Source organism: Camponotus vicinus, unplaced genomic scaffold (genome assembly GCF_025532165.1).
Source record: "Camponotus vicinus isolate PSW18456_S1 unplaced genomic scaffold, iyCamVici1.0 SCAF_3, whole genome shotgun sequence".
Classification (NCBI taxonomy): domain Eukaryota; kingdom Metazoa; phylum Arthropoda; class Insecta; order Hymenoptera; family Formicidae; genus Camponotus; species Camponotus vicinus.
In genome coordinates, this window is record NW_028141967.1 from 580,858 (window position 1) to 605,678 (window position 24,821).

Here is a 24,821-nt window from a genome sequence, read left to right on the forward strand (position 1 = left end):
ACACAATGATGATGCGAAGATACGCTACAAGTCTGTAAATGCCTTCACAAAAATACCGATCGTAAACAGGGTGTCTTTCACATGATTCGCGTAATTTCGACAAATCGAGACTTAAGAATACATAAACGCAGCTTATATGAGCTCAATATGAATAATGAGGGAGAAGAGAAGGATTCTTGATTTTTAAGAGGAATGAGTTGACAAGCCTCTGCTTCAGGATCCATTTTAATTAAACTCTACAACATTTGATTAACATATATACAGCTATTAACAATTTTAATCAGCTTCCTCTCACGAAAGGCTCAACCTACATAAATTTCATATATCTAAGATTCACGTAAAGATTAGAAAGATCAACCTGACGAATCTCCGTTTCTTTCGGCGAATCGAGGGGCGATCTATCAATCTGGCAGTGTTGGAGAACCTATCAAATTGAGACGAGGAAAAAAACTAAGCGGAAGCGAACTTTCTTCGATAATGTATTCAAGTATTTCGGAAGCGTAACATCTTCTCGAAACGGAATACGATAAAAGACAATGGAAGAATCGTGGGGGTCGGAAGAAAAAGAGATCCCGAATTCGCGTGCATCTCGAAACAATCCGATCACCGTGATCTCGAGATCCGGTTGCATCAGCGGAAAACCATTCTTTTCGAGGGAGACATCAATTTGCAAATCCCAGATTTAACCAGAAATATACACAATATATATACCAGCTCATCGAAAACAAAAAAGCCAATTAAATCTTCTAAATTTCAAGATACAAAAGAATGTCATGGATTTATACATAATTTATATCATATAATTATTCATATCATTTAAACGAGAGATCTTTCAATGTCTTATCGAAACCAAATTATTGAGAGTATAATCGAAACAATTCCGTACAAGTCAACAAGACAATAATATCAATAATATGAGATCGATAATCAAGAATATTTAATTGAAGAATGTGCATGAACATGCAAGCTAAGGGCAGTTATAAATAAATCCTAGGAACAACACGTTAAAATCGCTACATTTTGCATATTATTAACTTTTTGATCTTTGAAATAAAATTCTATCTCAAAAATAAATCGAAACAAAATTGAAAAAAAGAAAAAAAAATTCAATTTAGAGAAGCTATATATTTTTATAGCTATATATTTTCTTGCTTTCTTTATATTATTTTATAAAATTATATACATGTGTATATATATATTTTTTTTTGTCACTGTATTTATATTAAAATTTAATTATTTATTATACAGGCGAGGAATGGAGGCTTCTTTAGATAATCTATAATTCACGACAGAATTAAAGACAGAGTTCTATTTACAATTTTATTCACATGTTTATTGTGTACATATATGTATGCATACATATATATGTGTATGTGTGTATGTATTTTGATACATATTTTGATTTCCATGTATTTTACATGTGCGAGTGTTTCCTATATAATTCTATAAATAGAATTCTGTCTTGAATTTCGACAATGAATTACGAATCGTCTGAGGACATCTTAAGGGAGAAAGAGAGAAAGAGAGCAAGAATGCACGCTCCTCATTACAACTTAAGTAAACTTCATTTACCCATACCGACCAGCGCCTCGTCCATGAGCTCGTCGTCGGTGATGCAGGGCGACGCGGAGGAATGAGGAGAGGGCGGAATGACGCGAGGACTCGGGGCCGGGCTCTTGACGATGTGCACGCTGACGGACGGACTGGCAGCGGGTGGAAAGGGGGCCGGCAACGGCGGCGGCGGCGGGGGCGGAGGCGGCGGGGGTGGCGGCGTGTTGCGGCGCACCACCGGTGCCGCCTGCGACATCGCCCGCTCCGGTATCGTCGTCAGGTGGGTCAAGCTCGACGGGATCCCGTGGCCACCTTTGGCCACCGGGTCCTTGTTCGCCGCGGAAAAGTCCAGCAGCATCTCCGCCGCCGCCGTCGCCTCCTGTTCGCCGCTGCCGTCGGATCCCGACGTCATCACGACGTTGGGATTATCGTCGGATGACGTCGCGACGCCGCTCAACGATGAGAAGATCGACGACGACGAGGAGGACGAGGACGACGCACCGCACGTCGTCTGCTGCGGCTTCTTCTCCTCGGCGATCTTGTTGTACTTGACCTGAGTCATTTGCTCGAACGACTTGGTACTCAGATTTAAGCTCTCGGCGACGATGGAACTGCCGCTCGACGAGGCGGTCGAGACGCTGGAACTCGGCGTGTAAGACTTTGCGGACGAGGCCAGTTGATCGGGGATGTTACTCTTGGATAGAATTCCGCCTCCATTGCCGCTCGCGTCGTCGATCTTGCCAAGGAGATACTGCTGGCCGGTCGAGGTCTGCCTCATTCCGAGTTCCTTGCAGGACTCGTTGCGGGACGAATCGTTGTCCATCATTGGTTGAATGCATAGATTCGTAGGCACATCCGAGTCAACGGCTGTTTGTGGGGGTAGCATAAGACCGCTGGCATTTTCTCCGATGAGATTCAGGGACATCGCGCCTGCAGCGGTGGTGCCAATCGACAAATTATCCGGCTTCGTCTGCGGATGGTCCCTTCTCGATTGATCGTCTGGCAGCGACGACTTCGACGTGGGAACATTGGACAATCCGGCTAGCTTGCCCGATTCCTGCTTTAGACCATCGAGAGTTTGTTTGGCGGAATCGGGAAGCATCGCCAGCTTGTCCGATGACTTCTTGTCGGCGCCATCCGCGACGTTCGCGCGAGCCGACAGCTTTGGTATTTGAAACTTGGTGTCCAGCTGCTTCATCAGACCCTCCATCACCAGCTGAGGCGGCAGACTCGGCGGCAGATTAGACGCGTGCGCGGCCAGTAACTTGAACGCGCGCTCGCTGTCGCTCTCCTCGCGCAGGGCGGACGGACTCGACTTCCTTGCATCGCCGAGGCTCTTCGACGCGAATACTCCCTTGTCGGACTTGGGGATTCTCGGTTTATCGCGACCGCGACTCAAATCAGTCGCCATGGAGCCACCCGTCTTCGGCGAACCAGTCTTGGAAGACGAACCGCTTTTCGACAGAGGATTTCCCCCAGACGTGGTCACTCCCGACATACTAGTGCCACTGCCCGTATTCATTACGCTCGAAGTGGACGATTTCAAACCGCCAGTGGCCAGCATCATCTTTGTGGGCAGCAACTTCTGCGGAGTCTGCAGCGTTTGCGGCTTCTTCGACGCTGGTCCAGAGTTTACGCCGGGCTTGAGTCCCGTGTGCGTCTTCGGCGAACCATTACTGCCACTAATGACGTTACTAGACGACGAGAGCGATAACGAGGAAGCCATGGAAGACGACGAAGTGCCCGAAGATGAAGTCGCGGCCGCCATCGTACCCGATGACGAGGATGACGACGATGACAATTTCTGATTAGCAGTCGACTGCTTGGAGTCCTTGGTGCGGGTTTTGTTGATGGTAATTTTGATGCCGTCCGAGCTGTGCTTCACCATATATTCGGGATTCTTCGTATCCGCGGAATTTTTCGTAACACAAGAGGACTTTCCTCCCTCGACGACATTCTTGGTACCGCTCGACGAACCGCTGCCGCCGATACTCTTCTCTTTCTGCCCGCTTATTCCCCCATTACCGCCAAGACTGGTGGACGCGCTGCTCTTCGCGTTGCCGCTGCCGTTACCACAGCCATCGGGTTCGGTGCAGTGCTGCGCGTTCTTCAGCTTATCGATCACGGCATTGAGGGAGCTCTTGCGATTCCGCGCCTGCTGGGCAGCGATCGCTGACTTACTCGCTGCGTCGCCTTGCCCAGAAGGCGGGGTGTTACCGCCGCTATTGCCAGCGGACGGCAGGGAAGAAACCTGAGCGGCTTCGCCGGGTGGAATCATCTCCAATTGCTTCAGTTTCACGCTGGATGACGACGACTTAGTCTTGGGACTCTGATGACCGCTGGCCGAGCCGCCGGACGAGCCGACAGACGATGCTCGTCTCTCTTTATCTCCGCGACCGGAAGAATCCTTGCCGGAGGACGAAGAAGAGGAGGAGGACTTGATCTTGGAAGGAGTCGCCGTCGCATCGGAGGAGCTGCTGCTCTTGCTGGATGGGGAATTTGCCGCCGACTTCAGGGCGGACATACTGGGTTTGCCACTGCTAGCAGCTGAACTTCCATGTTTCGGAGATGAGATACTGCCGTGTTTCGGACTTGCATTTGCCGGTACCGGCACGGACACCGCGACGGACGGCACCGTATTGGGTATCGTGGAGACAGACAGCGACATTGGAACTGACATAGGCACCACTGGTACCACGTTCGGTGTGTTGTGCTTCGGACTACTGCTATAGACGGGTGAGTGCTTCGGACTCTGCACCGATTTGCCGCCGCAGGCTGCTACAGCTGCCGCCGACTGACTTGCCTTCAGGGTAGGGCTGGATTTACCTACAAGAGTGGCTAGCGAACTCGGATGCGTCGGCGATGGGCTAAATTTTCTCACCGCCGCGGGTGAAGTGGGTCGCGATGACGCGCAGCTCAGACCGCCACTACTAGGCGGTGATTGCTCGGTGCTAGGTTTGATGGTCACTGACACCGGTTTCGAGAGCGGATCCTGCTGCTGTTTGCCACCCGATGGGACTTTATCCGGCGGACCCATTGGACTGTCCTCCCGTTTGCGCTTCCGCCGCTTCTCCAGCTTGTTTCCACCGCTCTTGTTATTATCCTCAGAGCTGCTTTTGCTACTGCTGCCGCTACTTTTTCCGCCGCTTTTTCGTTCGCTTCGCTGACGTTCTTCCGTCGCACTTGTCGTCAGACCGCCAGTCTTCGGCGAGGGCGCCGGTCCAGTGATCGGTGTGATAGTGATCGAACTTGGTAGACTGGTCTGCGATGGCGAAGAGGTGATGGGTATGATTTCAATGCCGGGCCTCCTTTCCAAACCCATACCCGTCAATACAGAATTATAGTTGGTAGCGCTCGCTTGATCCAGATTACCGCATGAGATAGGGGTGATACTTACTGATGGTGGTACCGGGAGACCCTTGTTGCTATTATTCGTATTCGTCGACGTTTCGTCGACGAATACGTTCGTCGGACTCGACTTTTTTTCCTCGCTACCGCCGCTACTCCGGCTCTTTTTTGACTTGCGCGTCGATGAGGACTCGCGTGTCTTTGTTAATTCTTCCATCTCCTGCTGCTGCTGTTCCGCGTTATTGTGTTGCACCTCCACGATTTCATTATCTCTCTCCGAGTTGTCGAGATCATAATCTGAGGCGCTTTTATCGGTACCGAGTATATCGGTAGTATCCAAATTTGAGAAATCCATGCCACTCGCCAAACTGATGGCTGAGGTCGGCGTAGATGTCCTAGTTTCCGATGTGAGATTCTCCCTGCCACCCGTGGGAGTTCCCAGTGGCGTCGAATTCTCCGAACTCGAGCTTTCCAGTAAAATTTCTGTACCGGCGCCACTATCTACGCTTCCACCGTCGCCCTTTCGTTTCGGACTACGCCACATACCATCGGTACCAGTCTTCCTCTTTCGGGTTTTCTTGCCGCGTTCGTTCGAGTTCGAATTACCCGTAAGGGAGTTCTTCGCTTGTCCCAGCAGCGCACCCAGTTGCAATGGATTTAACATGGAAGCGGTGGTATTGTTCGCTCCAGCGGCGCCCAATGTCATCGTCATCGTCGTCGTATCGGATTGGCCGGAATACGACGGAAAACCGATACTATTTTCCGTTCCGGCATCTAAAAAAGACTGCTGTTGCTGTTGTTGTTGTAATTGATGCGATTGTTGCTGTTGCTGTTGAGTTTGTCTGCCACCCATGCAACCATTACTGCCATTGTTCAAGCCGGGTTCTTGCTTTATCTTGGTCTCGCCGTTCGTAAAGTCTGGCATGCTAGATGCGGTGCCATTCTGTCCGGTTTGATCTTTACCGCCGGATCCTAGATTGAGATTGTAGCTTCCGTTGCCGCTACTGCTGCCACCAGTTAAATTGTTCATTACCGCGGGCAGAGAACGACCCTCCCAGATCTTTAGTAACATTCGCATAGTCAATGGTATGCTGAGACAGCGTTGTAATACCCTGCCGCTGAGATCCGACGTTTGTTCCGCGTTCGTCGTCATGCTTACACCATATAACCGACACTTGAGCGCCGATATATCCGTCAAGTCCAGCTCTGCAGTAGCCATCGTCTCCTCATATGGGTGCTCCACGCTTACGCTGATGTGCTGCCACGAAAGAGCGCTTACTTCGAGTATGGTTGTATGTTCGGGATCCTGACGTGCCATAGGTCGTACGCAGCTCGCAATCAGGCAATTGAATAGTGCCTGCTGTCGCAAGTATACGAGGATCTGCGGCACATGCGCAGGATGCGTGAATGGGATGCTGCATACTAGCACACCTTCCATGTTTTTGTTCTCTGTCATAAAATAGCAATGCTGCTGATCCGGTAAGGTCTGAAAGTCAAAGAACGAAATTGTATATGTATACTCTTAAAAATATAAATTATATTGAGATGTATAAAAAAAGATATCCTAATCGTTTAAAATTTTTTAATTTTTAAATTTTAAATAATTTTATTTTCTTAAAACTATAGATTTAAAATGGTTTAGAAATAGGTTCTTTGATTGATTGACTCATTATCTGTTATAGTAAAAGTTATTAATTAGTATTTTTTAAATCGCTAATAATTTTGTAATAGAATAAAATATAAAAAATTATATAAGTATAAATAGTTTTGTTAAATAAAGTAATATGCATAAAATGCTAATCATTTTACAAAATCACAAGAGCTTTATAAAATTGTAGGAAATATAAATAAATAATTTTATGAAATTACCAAATTCAATCACTTCCATTTATTGCATCTATTTGCATTTTTAAAATAATATTTTTACCAAACTTGCTACTTACCACGTACAGACCTCTGTTATTGCGACAGTCTAGTTGACCATCACTTGCGTGTTGTATTATCAGGCTGAGCATCGGATGTGGCGCGGAGATATCACCGCATTCGAGTTCCGTAACTTTCTGTATTCTTCTCACCAACTCCATGCAGATTGGCATTTTTTTGCCAAGTTTCAGCACGAAACATGCAGGTAACATGGAGGAATTTGTGCTGGTCAACGGAGCGTATGAAGGCGTACTGGGGAGGTAATAATATTAACCAACATGAATTTATAATCGCAACTAAATAAAAGAAGGAAATAATATAAAGAAGAAGAAAAAGTATAGGAAATAAATGAAATAAAAAAATATGTAAATATTGCTACATATTATTATAATACAAGAAAAAATAAATAAATGAATAAATAATAGAAATGTGCGATTTCATCTGACATACCTCTTGCCCGTGGGACTTCTATTTACAGTTATAATACTGGATGTAGGTAGCTTGTGACCTACCGAACCTTCCATACAAACGGTCACTGAATGACCGATTTTTCGTTTAATGATGACATCGGGATTCAAAGCATCATAGGTTCGATTCTCTTCATCGATCAAATCATATGGTGAAACGAAATATGTCAATTTCATCGGATGGCCGCCTCTTCTTCTTTCCAGAATTCCTATTTCAATGATTTAGTCATATTAATGCATCACAGAAACGAACAGACATGGACATAAATGCACTTGTGCACAAATAATAAATAAATAACAGTTTTCTTGATTTTGCCTATGAAATATAAATTATACAAAAATTGATATGATAGATTGCTAACCGACGGGACTCTTGTGAACCAGGTTGAACGGCTCCTTCATAAACGTTTGCAGTTGCGCCAAAACACCTAAATCAGCCTCGAGAGATTGTAGAGCGCTGAATGCCTTGCACTTTACTTTCTTATCAGCATTCAACTGATATATCGACGCCAATCCTTCCAATTGCGTAGTGAAATCGACAAAGTCGCCTCGCGACAAAGCCGACGCGAGTGCTTCGCAGCTCTGCGAAAATAATTTTCAAATTTATCAAATAAAAATACGTAAAAAAAAAAAAAATCATAATATGTCCATTGTATTCACCTGTTGTTCACTTTTTCCCTCATGATGAATTTTTACATCTCTAACAAGTCCTGATGGCTCCAACAAAACTTCCAAGAAGAACATGTCAGAAGATATGAATATTTCTGTGCCTGGAGGACCAGACATCATGAATTTTAATCTGTGTAATAAGATAATAGTATAAGCTCAATTTATTTATACAATATTGCTATTAAAAAATATAAATGATAAACAAATAAAAATATTACATCTATTAAGCTAATATTATTTAATTCATTGAGATATTAAAAAATCTAACTAAACTGATGTGACTTAAGTAACATCTATATTATTAAAATAACTATCTTTTAATGTTATTAAAATATATCATTAAAATACATTATTTTTATATACATTTTCTCTAAAACATTATATTTTGTATAAATGAAACATCTCTAAATATATTTTACATAACATTACTCAAAATTTGCAACATCAATAAAATGCATAATAAATGTAAAACAAAAATGAATATATTAGCACATATTAAGTGAATATATTATACAATATTATAGCAAATGATATATTAGGATAATTTAAGAAACATTAATATTATAGAAAAAAAAGATAGGATTAATAATTAAGAAAATATTTGTATATATTATTATGTAAATAAATAGATATTTACCCTAATTGTCTCGCTAAACTTTCTAGACGCTCTACCATGGACTGGAAGGAAGTGACTTTGATAGAATGTTGTAGAGTGTCCAAGCATTTCTGTAACTGATTCCTCTCCATACTGTCAATCGCGAATCGCTTATCCTGTTTATAAAAAAATATGATATACATTTTGCATCTCTAGAAATGTTGAAATAACAAAAGTTACTCACCATGGCCATACGCATGTTCTTGGCCGTCTCTACCAAAGGCTTAAACGTGGAAGCCTTGGAACGCAATTTCTCCATCAGCAGCTCCATTTGCCACTCCTTACCCTTGTCGGAAGAAGTGGGTACTCCTCCAGTGGAGGATTGTCCCGCTGTGTGAACAAATTAATTTATCAAACATATTTACTTCTTTTGCATAAAAGATACATCATAATGAAAAATTTACAAATTTCCTTCTGATAATAATTGTGAACGTAATTCGAAAGATTATTCAGAAACGAATGGAAAAACGTGTCGCATCGAACATAAATACATTGTTATGTCGCAGATATAACTTCTCTCGAAATTCCGTTTCTTTAACAGGACGAATAATCGATCGATGATCGCTCGACAATTTTACATTAGCATTATTTCTCGAGATGGACTTCTCGATAAGATAAGAGGAAAAAAAAAAGAAGAAACCTTTCTCACCGTGGGACTTCTGTCCGTTGGTCGCATCCATGTGTCCCTCGACGGTTGACACGAATGTTGCTAGCGACGTTCGCGCTCCTCTCAGACAGCGCTCGCTATCGCGGCGTCGCGACGACGCTGCGCGACGCTCTCCCGGTCATCGCGAACGAATCCGCGAAATTGGAGCGGTCGCGCGAACGCGACTAGCTCGAGTTCACTCTCCGTATTCGTTTATAAGACAATTACGTCTTCAGCCTCGCCGAGGTTTTCGCCGCGACTGCTCCGAACGGATGCGCACTCCGCGACTCCGCTTTGCTCGCGGAATTTCCTTACCTAACCTGACGTAACTCAACTTAAACCTAATGTCGCGCGCGCCGTCAGATGGCGCGATAGATCATCGCATCTATCGGTCTTGTAGTTTCCTGTATTATCTGCGGATGCTGTTATTTCTTTTTTCACATACCGTGCACAATTTAATCTATATCGAGTTACAAATATATTTATATAAAATTTAATTATATAAAAATATAATATAATTATATATAATTATACAATAATATAGTTATACAAATATAATAGAAATATAATTATATAAATATAATTATATAAAATTTATACTAATCAGAAATATAATCATTTGTGTGTCAAGTTTTTTATCCGACTTATAAATTATAATTGTCTTAAATTTCTTGAAAAGATATTTCTTCGATAATTTGATGAATATTTCGCATCTTGCATGATTCGTTTTACGCAGAGTCTTTATTATACATACATAGTAAAAAAATTGCGTACAAAAATAATCTCGATGTACGATACGTTATTTTTTATATACACTTAAGTAAAATCGCAAAAGCGCAATACTTATATTTCTATAGCTATATCTCATAACAGGACGGCGCGTATCACACGCTAGCATCGCGTTCACTCTGTCATCTATAAAGATAAAACGCGGTGCAGCTTAAAAGTGGATAAAAGTTACATGTGTGGCTAATTAACGAGTGACGTAATATACTGCAGTATATTTGTACTATGGGGTGTATTGTTCTTAATTCTTTCCGCTGCATTTAATCATCTTTCAGATTTACTTCTGGATACACGTGGAAAAAATCCATATAACATTTTTATCAAAAAAAATATCTAATAGTTTGATCTGAATTTCTGATGGATTTAACATTAATTTTATCGCGTGTCTCATGAGCTTATTTTACAAAAGTTTCTAAAACTTGTAAAAAATTCTTAAAATATAAATGAATAATACTTGAGCAAGACAAAACTGAGCTACCATTCAAAATTATTAAATATACTATATAAAAGATTCAAAAATCATTCGTTATTAAATTTTTCATACTCGACAAAAATGAGTAACTAATCAATTTTATAAAATACGAATAAAAAATTATTCACTAATAAACGATAAAAATATTCGATAAAAATAACTTCCAGTTAATTTTTGATTATGAAAGTTCAACAAGTTTCGCTCGAGTCGAAAAGCCGTTAACTACAATTTTTTGGTGCTCGGATGAAAAGAGATACGCTTGTTCCAGAGCTTTGGAACCGGCGAGAGAACCTGCTCAAGAAATAAGTGTCTTTTTTCCTTGAGGTTGAAATGCACGCTGCAAAACGATTTGTCATTCTTATCGTCTCTTTCTATGGTCCAAGCACGTCTGTCACAACTATCACTGTTATCGTACATCATATTGTTGATCCGCCTGATATTATTGTTCGACGCGATCGGAGCCAGATTCTCCTTGTCTGGCGATTTCTCCGATATCGTAGAATTGTTTCTCTTGGCGGAGATTTCCGTCTCTATAGTTTTCTCGGCGAGCCGAGTCTGGCATGGATTCTCGCCGTTCTCGACGGACACCAAGGGACTCATCTCGACGTACAAATCGCTCTCGTTAGCGTCGAAATCATCCTTACGATCCGCAAACGTGACCTGTCGCACCAGCTTGTTCGCTCTGCTGCCAAGGACCGGCGAATCCGAAAGAATGGCGTCTATCAGAGGCGTCTTCTTGATGGATTCTATCGCACAACACCGGACAAATTCTCTGATCGCATCTATTTCGCGTTTCTCGACGTCTCGCGCGGTAAGATCGACCGGATCGACCGTCGTCGATGTGTTCTTGAGATCATTGTCGAATAGCACTTGGGCGAAGCGCGCTCGCGCCATCAAGTTTTTGGGATTCAAATCCTCCCACTGAGTCTCCGTGATGTGATAGATGTGTCGCGGCGAGTTCTCTGCCGTGTACCGTCTGATCTGGTCTATCGTACTTACAAGAGTGCTCGCAGAATCGCGTGATGGTTCTATTGTGTGCGGAAACTTCTCATCCGACGAATCGTCGCGCTCTTCCAGTATCGTATCCAACGCGAGCATGCCACCTCTATCGTCGATTACTACCGGTTTGGCGACATACAGACTAGCGTTCTGATTGTCCACGGCGGATGTGGAAAACACGTTGTCGCCATAAGCTGATTTAGATTCCTCCTTAGATTCTACCAGATCATAAGTCAAGGCATCCGCATAATCATCCTGCTTTAATGTTCCTCGCGAAATCATGCCATCGGAATATTCCGAGCTGTACGTTGTGCCGGTCGTACTCGTCAATGTGTCCCGTCGTCGGTCACGTACCACACTGTCATCGTGAATGTACGTCTCGATGTCCGTGTAGCCTTTCCAGCTGCGTATACACCATGGTGGTCGAGCGATCCCCAGTGGACATACATTCTCGTAGTCATGGATTGATGTCACGCAGCTCATTGTCTCGTCGCGCTGTTGCTATTGGAAAAACAATGTATACGAAAAAATTAATATAATTTGCATCATAGTAATATACAATTAATAAATACAAATATAATAAATATATCAACAAACATTTAAATATAATAAATAAAAATAACATGTAATATAAGTGAAAAAGAATTGTTGGTGCAATTCTTAAAATTACCTTTTCTATATCAAATATTCTGCTACTCTCCAACGGCGTCGGAGTTGTCAATTTTCCTCTATTCTTGATAACGTCCAATGCACCGATCACTTTGCTGGAGCAGGAATTGAACGACAGAGAATTATTCCGCTCGGAGTTGTCGAGCTTACTAAGCTGGTCAAGAAGGTCAATGTTTAATATATCCGGTGCGTGCCAATCCAATTGCGGCGTAATATCATGCTCGTAAATGCCGTGACGTTTACGGGATGAGTCGATATCCAGCAAGCCCGGGTATAGGGGTGCCGAGCTACCGGTGAGTGCATTGTCCGGATTATCGTTCGACGCAATCTCCTCCTTGTGCTTGCCGCCAATGCGACTGTGCGACCTCTCGCACTCGGTAGAAACGCGCACGACGCTCGCATTGGATTCGTTCTCCGAATTGTAGTTGCGATTCACGATGCCCTCCTCCGCGCAATCGGAAATTTGCGCGATATTCGTCAATAGGGACTGCTTGTCAGTGGCTACCTCTCCTTCCTCTGTCCTCGGCGAAATGTCGATGGAGTGGTGTAATGACACCAGAGAGCCGCGATGGAATAGCTTGAAGGATTTGCTGGGAGTCTCGGTTTTGACAGTATTCGTAGCATGCGAATGCTCGTTGATATTTCGGGAAACGCCGTTCGTCGTCATCATCTTGGATGGATGAAATTTGCCGTAGTATAATGACATGCTCGTCAAGCCGACGAGCATACCGCCGATTATCACAGATGCTATCGCGATCATCGTATTGTTTGCGATCGTATCCTTAAAATGCAACGCATACATAGTCAGGAGGATCAAGTTCTGTGCCACGATCACCGTATAAAAGACAAGTACACGGTAACGTGATCGACCTTCGCGCAAGTTGAAAAAATCTAAGCAGTAGATCAGCCCGATGATGCAATTGTAGATGCGCTCTTCCCACATGGTTGGACAAAACTCTGTCTTCTGCAGGATCACCCAGATGGTCATAAATAACCAATGCAGGCCTGGAAGATGTAATAAGTTTTTTTCACAATAAAACATTTATCAGCTCAATGTATGTCTCAATTTACACAACAAACTCTATAAATATCATAATTATTTTACATTTACCATTTTCTATCTATATTTTTCTATTATATTTATATATTGCGATTATATGCAAACTTTTATCTCGTTATTCCTGTCGAAAAAACTTACCCAGAAATAAAAAAAACCACGCTCTAAGGAAAACGGCAGCCAACACGAGAACTCCGATTCTAGATAGCAGCATACCACCGCGCCACAAAGCCTGAAGAACGAGAGCGACCCAGGTCGCGTTGCTGCGCTCGCGATTGATATTATGCATGGCCCTAATGTATGTATTCACGGCCCATGTCAAGGAACAGAAGGAAGCTATAGCCGAAGCGCCTGTGCAATAGAAAACATCACACATATATTAATATTAATACTGTATTATATGTAAAATTCATAAGTATAGAATTAAAAATGATAGAACTTAAAAATATTAAACTCGTCGTAGAACGAAATCTGAAATTGAATCCTAATCTAATACCTAATGAAACATCCTTAATATTGTCAAAAGAATATATAAGAGAGAAAGAATGTATAAAAATTATTATATTACAGTCGGTTAATATTTATCAAGATTATAATGTAGATATTACATATATGTACTGTAACATATATTAAGAAGACACAAGTAAATAAGAAAAGTAAAAAAGAAAATGTAAGAAATTATATTTTTTTGATTGTGACAGACTGTTGCCTTTCTTTCGGCTTCTATTTTTGAATACGCTTCGCTTCGTGCTTCGTCGCTTTATATTTAAAACCGAAGAGGACACGAGAGTCCCTCGCCTCTCATGGCACTCATGTCGTCGCGTATTGTTCTCCAGAGAAACAGATAACAGCTGTCAGCGATAAACAGTCAGGAGTCTTTCCGCCTTTCCGCTATCTATCCTGGGGGCGGGGGACACGCGAGGGAAGAGAGGCGGGATAATAGGTCGTCCTTCCGCGGCGGATTCGCAGATATTCTTCACTTTCCCGGCAAGCTCAGCATCAGTGGTACAGTGATACAACATACTCTCGGCAACGTTGTTTCTCGATAGTCGTGCTCGATTAAATTTGCGTTCAAGTATCTTACACATGTAACGAAACAGATGATACATAAGATCGCCAAGATGATACATAAATCAACGATCGACGTGTCAACGTTGAATGGCAATGAAAATTTAACGATTTATCCGCGATTACTGAAGACCGGCTCTTATCATCTCACGAAAAGACTCTTTTCGTTGATGCAGGTACGTGCAGAGTGTCCCGAGTGTCAACTTTTCTACAATAAAGTAAAAAGATGAAAAAAAGTAATAAAATAAATCAAGAGTTGTTATAAAGAAAAAATAATTCCATTAATTACAGAGACAAATCACGGTAATAAAATTGATCATACTATTAGCAACGATTTGCATTATTATATTATTAATACTGGCGAACCTAACGCGAACTTCGTACACGAAGACAAACATAGAATCGGCCGCATCGCCGAAGTATGCCACACCGAAATATCTATCTGATACAATAATACCGCGAATAACCATGTCAGAAAGTCAAATGGAGAATGTTAAAAGAGAGTTGGATAACAGAAGGCACCGAATGTCACGTGTATGCGAGACAATTGAGGTGAAGGAATCGCGCTTAGATACTGTGTTGACCAACATGATCATCGATACGTAAGTGAAAGATGAAACAATAAAAAATAAAATTCTTTTTAAATAAAATCTACTTTAATAAACTTTAACTTTTAATTTTGCCTCTATATATAAGAGGAAATTTAAATCCATGTATATTAAATTATACACACAAATCTCTATTTTTACTTCCCAAAATAAATTATATATATAATATTAATATAAAAAATAAACATACATCATGTAATTCATGACGAGATTGGACAGGAATAATTAAATTTTTGTATAATAATATGAAGAAATTGAACGATAATCGAGAATTTGATTCAAAGGGAGCACAATATATCATGGTGTCCTATATACAAGGCGGCGAGTTCTACATGGATGATTTACTTCGCCGCATTGAAAGATGCTTTGACAGACTTTACTATGGATTTAATTCAACGCAATCGTATGCAAGTTAGCGATATTGTGAGACAAAAGTTTCGACACGATGCGAATCTTAATAAAACCTATGAGGTGAGAGATATACTTTGTTAATTCTTTATATAGGACTGTAATTATCATCACAATCATATACAAAATAATAATACATAAAAAATACAAGGAAAAAATATGTAATAAAAATTATTAGTACAATATATATGAATAAAATAATATAAATAAATTAAATAATATAATAATATAAAATAAATGTGTAAGTAAAAACATAAATTATCAATAAAATGCAATGAAAAATATCAAAAATGTAAACATATATTCATTAAATTAATTATTAAGTATAAAATAAGTTTATAAAAATAGCGAGGAATTATATAAATACAAAATAATTTTATATGAAAAAATATATAATAAAAATTATTTTAGTTCAATATACGAATAAAATAATATAAATAAATTAAATAATATAAAATAATATAAATTAAATATGTAAGTAAAAACATAAATTATTAATAAAATATAATGAAAGATATTAAAAATGTAAACATATAATCATTGAATTAATTATTAAGTATAAAATAAGTTTACAAAAATAGCGAGGAATTGTATAAATACAAAATAATTTTATATGATAAGAGAATAAAATATAAACTCCTATAAATGATTAAGTGAACAAAATGTAATCGACAAATTTAAAATTCGTGAATTCACGTTCAATTTTCAGAAGTTGAGCAAAACTAAGAGATTCCTGATCGTGCGACATCCATTGGAACGTCTGTTATCCGCGTATAGGGACAAATTGGAGCATATGCAGGGCCGCGAATATTATTACAAACGTTTCGGACGACGCATCGCGCTCAAATATCGTCAGTCTGACGGCAACGCAACGAGATTAGAGCCAACGTTCGCGGAATTTTTGCGATTTATAGCCCACGAGAAGTACTTTGACGAGCACTGGGCGCCGTATTATCGCACCTGCGAACCATGCGCGCTTCACTACGACTACATACTGAAAGTCGAGACCCTGGATCGCGATCAAAACTTTCTCATCCAGGATACCAAACTGAGCAATTATCTCTACGAAGTGAAACATCCGGGAAACATCAACCCTCACGGCGCAACCACTAAGAAAACACTCGACCAATACATCACGGGGATACCGCGGTCGCTTCTCGATCAGATTTACAAAATCTACGAGAACGATTATAAATTATTCAACTATTCGTTTGTATAACACTTGTTTCATTTTGTATAGGCAGCTGTTATAATTATTATGTGACGTGTCAAATAAATATATTAAAATTTGCGGAAATTTTATCTCTCAAATATAATATGACATGTGGTCTTTGTAAATTATTTTCCTTAAATATTCTTATTCTTAGAAGAGTATTTGTGTATATATTTAAATATAAATAAAAATGTACATATATACAATCTTTTTTATCTTAAATTTTTCAAAATAAATAAACACATGTTCAGGCAAAGCAGAATAAAAGAAGAAAGAAATATTGTCAACAATTTTAAAAGGTGCAGCCAAAAAGTAAGATGGATATATGTATGTTTGCCATATATACATTATATACAAAAGTATAAGAATAAAATAATATTTAAAAACATCAAAGAATGTGATACATAATACTTACTCGTCCAAAATGGAGCATGGTGTAATGTTGCAATAATGTACAACTGTAGTATCAACTGTGGCGTAGCTCCCATAAATGATTCAAACAAATGCAACATACAAATATCGCTTTCTTGTCGATACACCCAATTCTTGTCTTTGCTGAAGCTCGACTTATTCCTCAAAGAGTGCATTGCGGTGTAAAGCAACGTCAAGTGCCTGAAAACAAATATATAAATGGATGAAATAGTTGACTTATTGATAAATAATTATATTTACAAAACTCGCTGACAATCTGGCTGAAGAGATTGTGCAAGAACATAAATATCAAGTACCTGTGCAAAAAGCCGAGTAGTAAGAAGTGCAATAACCAGTGAACAGTCCGCAGGGAACCGTCGCTGTGATGCCATCTCAAACTAAATAGTTGAGTAACACAAGCGGGTAAGATGGTGAAACCCATTGCAAAGCATCCCCACGCTGAGTGGCCTTGCAAAAGGTATTCCACACATACAACGATGTCTGTGTGTGCGAAAAATATCTTACAAAGTGTTCACTGTACAAAGACAAAAGCTTTTCCCACTAATGCAAATTTCAACAATCGCATGCTTTGAGTATACAAGACTTATTGTAAACATATTATCATCATATGACAAATGTCAAATGATGTTAGTATTAAAAAAAAACATTACAACAATGCTAATAAAAGTTATCATAAATGCACCCAGCATTTTTATAATCATTTTTTATTTTATTGTTTTTATTAGTACATTTTAAGATAAACTTTGAAATATAAATTGAAATATAAATCCATATTTTTATCATGTCTATATTCAATATTTTCTTTTTATTTTACAAATATAATATAAATATGGAACTTAAAAAAAAAGATTACTATAAGTTCTTTAAAAAAAGAAAAAAAACATTGTAATTGCGATGATACTTTTAATTAGCATCGTTAAAGTAAACAAACAATTTAAAGCTGATATAAGCACATACAGGGTGTCCCGTAATTCGCGAATTTTTAATTCTAACGCGAAAATCTATGATCAAGCAACCACAGGAAGATCGAGAAGATTAATACTTATCGCGAAAATATTTACAATTGTCAACGTTACGCATCTCTCTTGCAACTAAGATTCAACTTAAAATTTTCGGAAATTAACTTAATAATTAATAAAATTCACGCCGAGTTAATCGAGGAGATTAACTTTGTCGTTCGACTCGAGATATCCTCTGTCAGCCCGAAAGCCTGACACTTGTCATCGAGTTCGCGAAATCGCGGGACACCCGGTGCATGCGTATTACACGCGTGAGTTGGGGGAGAGCACTCTTTGTTCACCTGTTGCTACGTCCGCGAAAAAGAAACTGACCGAAAGCGCGTAGTACAGCAGGTCGACGATGCGGAATCGGTAACGCTCGAGGCGGCGTCGCGGCGCGGCCGCGTCCGCCCTCTCCGTCGCCGTCGTCGGCGTCGTCGTCGTCGTCATCGCGTCCTCGCCGCACAGAACGTCGGCGGATCTCGCCCTGTTCGACTCCACCGCCGCCATCTTCCCGCCTTCCCGCATCCTCGTCGCCCGGCGCGAGACGCACTCGAATTCGCGCCCGATTCGAGCCACCGCCGCCGCTTCCCCTCGCGCATGCGCGCCAGCGACGTAACGCGCGAAACGCGAGAATTTCGACGGGAAGGACGCGTCGGATCGATCGGGACAAGTCAGGACGAAGAGAGCGTTGGATACTAATTCTTCGACTACCGCTTCAATTTTAAGCGCAATATGCGAAGAAAAATTCGAGTAATTCTTTAGAAACTGCGCCAAGTGAGAAGCGCAAGCCGATGCTTCGCTGACGCGGCGCATGCGCGAGACGCGGCGCATGCGCGAGGCGCCGGGTATGTGCGAGACGCCGCGCATGCGCGAGACGCCGGACGCTGATTGGCTCACGTCGCCGAGCTTGTTTCGAGATTGGCCAACCTGGAACGTGACAGGGACGTAGCGCGATGTCGGGTATCCCGGGGTTTTCCACGGGGAGCCCGGTGCCTCAAACACGACGACGCGCGTTGCACCTGTCAAAAGAGTGCTTCAATCGGAGGACACGAGAGTGTTCCTGTCGGAGGGCCTGGAGGGCCGCGAGGCCTCGAGTCCTCGGGGAAGCCGCGGTAGACGAGTTCGAGAGTCGTACGTGGTCCACGTTACGAGGAGGCATCAGAGAGACGGCATTGCTTTTCGGCGAGGTACCGAAAAACATGGCGAGCCTCGATGACTAGACGTTGTACGCGTGTAAAAACTGTACGCGCGATCCATGAGAGTCATTATTGTCTCTGGCATCGTCCTTGCGATGAATCCGAGTCTAAGGGGATTTCATCGACGAAGTGTCCGTTAATCGATGTTTGATCGAGAAGGTTCGATCAAGTTTAACCTTTGACAAGGAGCCCAAGTTTGAATATCGAGGACATACCTTTGCCCTTACAAGTGTTTTTCAAAGAGATAGCCTCTAGAAGGAAGAATATAATAACGTTAATTATACGAGAGACGTTCCATTAATTCGCTCCGAGGGAATGAAAGTTTACTTACTTCTATAGTTATTACACAAGTGTTTTGCATGTTCATCTCTATCAAAAGTAAGTTTTAAATATAAGAAATATAATTTTTTGTGCATGCAATGAACCACTTGTAAATTTGCAACAAACGAATAGAATAACATTGAAATATATAATACTATCTTTCCATGCAATACATGATTAATATTTATTGCAATATACGAAAAAAAATTATATATATCTGAAATAAAAATTATTACTTTTAAAAAATTATAACGTTATTAAATGCATAATTTTTACTTGATAAGTTATCCACAAAATGCATACATTATATTAGAAATATAATAATATATTAAATATATATAAAATATAATAAAATATCAAACATATATTTCAGAGAATTAGAATACAAGTGTTGGGCACCTGATCATGTATCAGCATGTATAGCTTCGAGGGAGATTACAGGCGCAAGCCACAACAGAATCTGGCAGGTGCTAGCAGACGAGATGAGAGGACTGTCCTCTTGCAACATGCACAGTTGGAGAGATTGAAGAGAGAGCAGCAGCGCAAGAAGCATGATGCGGCATTAAAAATACAGGCGCACGTGCGTAGCTTTGTCATCAGGAGATTGACATGTGCGCAAAAGAGAAAGGAGTTTGATGAGGCACAACAGATGGCAGGACGTAGAAACTTGAGTCTGGACGAGTTAGTGCCCTATTTGAGAAAACTATTGTTCTTTTATAATCATATTTTGGATGCCAATAGACTTATATGGGTTCTTCAGCATTTTCTTAAACATCAGAGAGATATCAAATTGAAATCTTTAAGTTCATCGCAATGGTTGTGGAGATTGCGGTAAGATATCAATATAAAGCTAAGAATCATAAAACAGTTATTAAATAGAAAGATTAGATTTATAGTTATTAAAAGTTAAAAACTTATTGCATTAAAATAATTAAAAAATAATAATTTAGTAAATAACAGTGTGTATTATTATACATATATACATATTGTATGATTTATAAATAAGTAAATTTAAATACATTAATATAAAATAAAAAAATATTAGATAGGAGTAGATGATAAATAATACATATATTCAATATAGATGGATTCTTCGCATGTGTATGCGATACAACACAGAAACGTTACCAGATGGAGCATATTCCTTGGCAATACCGTTACGTGTCCTGGAGGTATTTACCACACGAGAGGACACGGAGAAATTCTTACGAGAGAATAGTTACTGGCATCTGGAGAGTATATTTGTTTACCTGATCCAACATAACTACTTTGAACAGTTGAGAAAGCTATTGGATGCAAAAGTACCGTTAATGGTAGAAGCAACATCGGTCGCGCCCACGCCGATTTCCAAATGTCTACTTGATATGATTAAACGCCCGTTGGATTTAATCTCTTATGTGGATCGCAAAGAGGACTTTTCCACGCTTGTACTTCGGGAGCTATGCAAGAGTATATTTTCTCCCAGATTGTCTGATCCAGTTCGCATGTTCATTGTGCCAGCATTGGCGGAATTCAAGGACTTCCCATATGTCCAATTGATTGCCTGTGTCAATCGATTCCAGCTGGAACCTACAATAAATTTACTTTACTGCATTCTATCATTAGATTCCTTTAATCAATTCGGTAAGTATTTTACTTATTAGTGCCTAACTTAAATCATAAAGATATAGACGAAGCATGTTGCTCAAAACTTTTCTTTTTTTCTATAAAATTAAGTTATTAAGGGATTATATTATATTTTTCATTCTTTCAATTTTTCTTATACATATGTAATATAATAATTTTCTAATCAAACTAATTTTGCAAATTAATGCAAAAATTAATCAAACTGCTGCTCATGTCATATTTTTTTTTGTAGCATGGTGCAAATCTGAAGACGCGCTGACGAACTATCTGCAAGTGCTCGCATCTCTGAGCTCGACCATTGTCATGGTAGAGCAAAATGTCTCGGAACAGCAAGCCGACAACGACTCGGACAACGAATCCGACGGGAACATGACCGATCAAGAGCAAGCTGACATTTTGCGAAAGTGCGTCGAGATGTTAAACGAGCAGCAGCGCGTGAATTGTATACTGTCGACGATCGAACATAGCCAATCGGATCCTGCCGCGTTGTTGCAACCGCTTTGTCGATTATGCCACCACCTACTCATCACTAACAAGTTGGCTGTTCACAAGTACAAGCTTCTTTACATGCTCGCCTTCAAGCCGATGTTCCTCAAACACTTGTGGACGAACCTAACGTCGATCCGTCAAACATCATTGTTTGGCGGCAGTGGTGCTGCCGCTACGCCTTTGTTGCAGATTATATCGCGTGGAATCGCTCTCTCCGCGGAAGATACCGAGAGAATAGTCCCTCTATTGGCGGTTTTTTGCTCGCTCTTCAGTCTGCTAATCGCAACATTGCACGACACCGAATTCTTCCTCGAACAGAACAACTCCGCGGAACAAACGCCCAACAATCGGCAACAGCATGCCATGCCGTTCACTATTGCGGAGCTGGCAGTATTGTCTGGTCATCTAAAGGGCGTTTGCCTAGGTCTGGTAGAGCTCGCGTTTCCCGATACTCGGCCCACAGTGCGAGACGATTACAAAAATGCCGTTCTAGGACCCACGTCCACCGTTCAGGGCCGACACGACACGCAAATCTGGACTCATCTCTTCAAGGTCTTTCGTAATATTCTTGATTAATTTGAAACTTTTAAGATTTTAACTTATTTAAAGTTTTATAGTGTTTTTTAATCTTTCTCTATTACATCTTTAACGACAAATTCTTCGATTAATTTGCATTAATTTTTTTATCAATAAAAAATGTGTGTCCAGGCTCTTATAATATTTGAATAATTAATGATTAAAAATAAGATATTTTTGTAAATTTCATTAAAGGTCATGGTGGGTCTTCTACGTCAATTACACACACGCGATCTCAGGCGGCAGTTCTGTCCGGCAAATCACTGGATCGCATCCAACGTCGTCATTCCTATCGACAAGCCACAAGATTTCGCGTTCCGTAGACGCCGACTTCGCGGATATGTACCCTTTCAGAGCTTAAGGGCATTTACGAGAGAGGAATTCGAGGAGGGACCGCCTCTATCAGCGACAGAAGTGCGAACGCTGACATTGTTGCGGGAGATACCGTTCGTAGTGCCATTCAACAATCGCGTGGTTGTATTCCAATCATTGATCTACAAGGACAAAGCGGAACAGCAGGGCGAGCTCACACACTTCATGCAGGGTCCATCGATACAAATCTCCGTGAGGCGAAACTATCTTTACGAGGACGCCTTCGAGAAATTGTCGCGCGAGAACGAACCGGAATTACGGCTAAAAATGCGAGTGCAGTTGGTTAACACCGCGGGATTAGAGGAAGCCGGCGTTGACGGTGGCGGTCTGTTTAGAGAGTTCCTGTCGGAGCTATTAAAGACTAGCTTCGATCCCAATCGCGGCTTTTTCAAGCTCACCAAGGATAACATGCTGTATCCGAATCCCACGGTGCACTTACTGGTGGATGATTTTCCGAAACATTACTACTTCATTGGCAGAATTTTGGGGAAAGCGTTATACGAGAATCTATTGGTCGAATTGCCATTCGCCGAGTTTTTTCTGTCCAAGATTGTCGGCCGTCAGTCCGACGTGGACGTGCATCATCTCGCCTCTCTCGATCCCATTATGTATCGCAATCTACTTTATCTAAAGAGCTACATGGGCGATGTGGCGGATCTCAATTTGGACTTTACCGTACTCAGCGATGAACTAGGCGAGAGACGAGTTGACGAATTGAAACCAAGCGGCGCAAATATCCCAGTAACGAATCACAATCGCATCGAATACATCCATTTGATGGCCGATTACAAGCTGAACAAACAGATTCGTGCACAATGCTATGCGTTCAAGCAGGGAATAGGCAGCGTAGTCCCTCTCGATTGGCTGCAGATGTTCAACAACAAGGAACTGCAAGTATTGATATCAGGCGCGCAAATTCCCGTAGACGTCAACGATTTAAAGCTACACACAAACTACACTGGTGGATACGCGGCAGATCACCCGACCATTACTGCCTTCTGGAAGGTCGTCAGCGAATTTAACGATCAGCAGAAAGGCCAGCTACTGAAATTCGTCACCAGTTGCAGCCGCCCTCCTCTCCTAGGATTTAAAGTATATATTTCATAAGCATAGATTACATTACATTATTATGTTATTGAAATACAATAATAATTTATAATTATTAAAATTTTCAAATGTATTTTCAACGTGCTAAACATCTTTAACATCATTACATTTTAACATTATTACAATTCAAAATTATACAAATCTTTTTTTTATTTATTTCATTTTTTATTTTTATTTATAAATATTTTTATAATATTTATAAATTATTATACAATTATATATTAATATTTTATTTATTAATTATTTTATTAATTAATTATACAATTATATATTAATATTTTATAAATTATTATACAATTATATATTAATATTCGTATATACTAAAAGAAATAGAGTATTTATTATGATTTTCGACCGACTTCTCATTGAAACTTGTCATTTCCATTACAGGAACTCGATCCGCCGTTTTGCATTCAGCACGCCGGTAGTATGGACCGTTTGCCGACCTCGAGTACCTGTATGAATCTGCTGAAACTTCCCGAATTTCCGGATGAGAAGATCCTGCGCGAGAAACTTCTATATGCGATACAAGCAGGTGCAGGTTTCGAACTCAGTTAGAAACCTCTAAACCTTGACTTCCAACAACTCTCTGACCCAGTAATACAATGTTACCCAATGTAAATACAATGTGTAATTAAACAAATATACTGCGTATGAAAAGGAGGAGCCGTAGAGATATCATTTTGCATATCTCCGTGGAATAGCGTCAAGACTCTGTGCGCAGATTCTTCGGAGAGAAACGCGCCGAAGATAGTAATATTAACAGAAGGGGCCAATTACTAAGCTATAGTATCTACCTACCGGAGATCATTACCTTCATCACTTTGATGCAACCGCAATGTTTATAAAGAAGAAACGAGAAAAAAAGCAAAATATATGTTCGGGCGCATAAGGATATTTTGTTCGGTTTTAACTTTTCCTACCACCTTTGGCCTATAATTGTAAATTATGTATATTTTTATTATTTTATATATAATATTTCTCATGTGTGTGATGTGTCCAAAACAACGACTGTGCTACTTTATTTCAAATGTACGCGAGAGAATAGATGTACGTATTTATGAGATATATATTGTTAAGTCTGTGTAAATAAAATATTTCAAAGCGTTGGACAAAAGCATATATATTATTGAAAAAAATATGTTGGATATATACATGATTA

General features: G+C 40.4%; 4 protein-coding genes across 9 annotated transcripts; 2 read left to right on the top strand and 2 right to left on the bottom strand.

Annotated features, from left to right (window-relative positions):
* Positions 1-1,306: 1,306 nt before the first annotated feature.
* On the bottom strand, positions 1,307-9,652 carry Med1 (Mediator complex subunit 1). 2 transcript variants are annotated; one of them, XM_083095117.1, is made up of 8 exons: positions 9,263-9,652; positions 8,798-8,943; positions 8,596-8,729; positions 7,950-8,088; positions 7,652-7,871; positions 7,273-7,498; positions 6,843-7,074; positions 1,307-6,385 (listed from the first exon to the last, which is right to left on the bottom strand). In XM_083095117.1, exons 1-8 carry the CDS (start codon positions 9,291-9,293, stop codon positions 1,565-1,567), a joined length of 5,949 nt encoding a protein of 1,982 aa, XP_082951243.1. In that variant the 5' UTR covers positions 9,294-9,652; the 3' UTR covers positions 1,307-1,564. The 2 variants fall into 2 exon arrangements, with proteins under 2 accessions (XP_082951243.1, XP_082951242.1); XM_083095116.1 differs by having other exon boundaries at positions 9,254-9,652.
* Positions 9,653-9,724: 72 nt separating this feature from the next.
* On the bottom strand, positions 9,725-18,544 carry LOC145969201 (uncharacterized). 5 transcript variants are annotated; one of them, XM_083095118.1, is made up of 6 exons: positions 18,272-18,544; positions 17,268-17,451; positions 16,955-17,151; positions 13,384-13,593; positions 12,187-13,190; positions 9,725-12,017 (listed from the first exon to the last, which is right to left on the bottom strand). In XM_083095118.1, exons 1-6 carry the CDS (start codon positions 18,495-18,497, stop codon positions 10,740-10,742), a joined length of 3,099 nt encoding a protein of 1,032 aa, XP_082951244.1. In that variant the 5' UTR covers positions 18,498-18,544; the 3' UTR covers positions 9,725-10,739. The 5 variants fall into 5 exon arrangements, with proteins under 5 accessions (XP_082951244.1, XP_082951245.1, XP_082951246.1 ...); XM_083095119.1 differs by having other exon boundaries at positions 17,268-17,348; positions 18,303-18,534; XM_083095120.1 differs by lacking the exon at positions 17,268-17,451 and having other exon boundaries at positions 18,303-18,535.
* On the top strand, positions 14,028-16,623 carry LOC145969203 (carbohydrate sulfotransferase 14). The gene is made up of 4 exons (XM_083095125.1): positions 14,028-14,486; positions 14,602-14,912; positions 15,203-15,389; positions 16,036-16,623. Exons 1-4 carry the CDS (start codon positions 14,343-14,345, stop codon positions 16,543-16,545), a joined length of 1,152 nt encoding a protein of 383 aa, XP_082951251.1. The 5' UTR covers positions 14,028-14,342; the 3' UTR covers positions 16,546-16,623.
* A 406-nt stretch (positions 18,545-18,950) lies between the features above and the next one.
* LOC145969202 (ubiquitin-protein ligase E3C) lies at positions 18,951-24,776 on the top strand. Its single transcript, XM_083095123.1, has 6 exons — positions 18,951-19,546; positions 19,863-20,320; positions 20,574-21,112; positions 21,348-22,156; positions 22,376-23,644; positions 24,050-24,776. Exons 2-6 carry the CDS (start codon positions 19,905-19,907, stop codon positions 24,215-24,217), a joined length of 3,201 nt encoding a protein of 1,066 aa, XP_082951249.1. The 5' UTR covers positions 18,951-19,546; positions 19,863-19,904; the 3' UTR covers positions 24,218-24,776.
* The last annotated feature ends 45 nt before the right edge of the window (positions 24,777-24,821 follow it).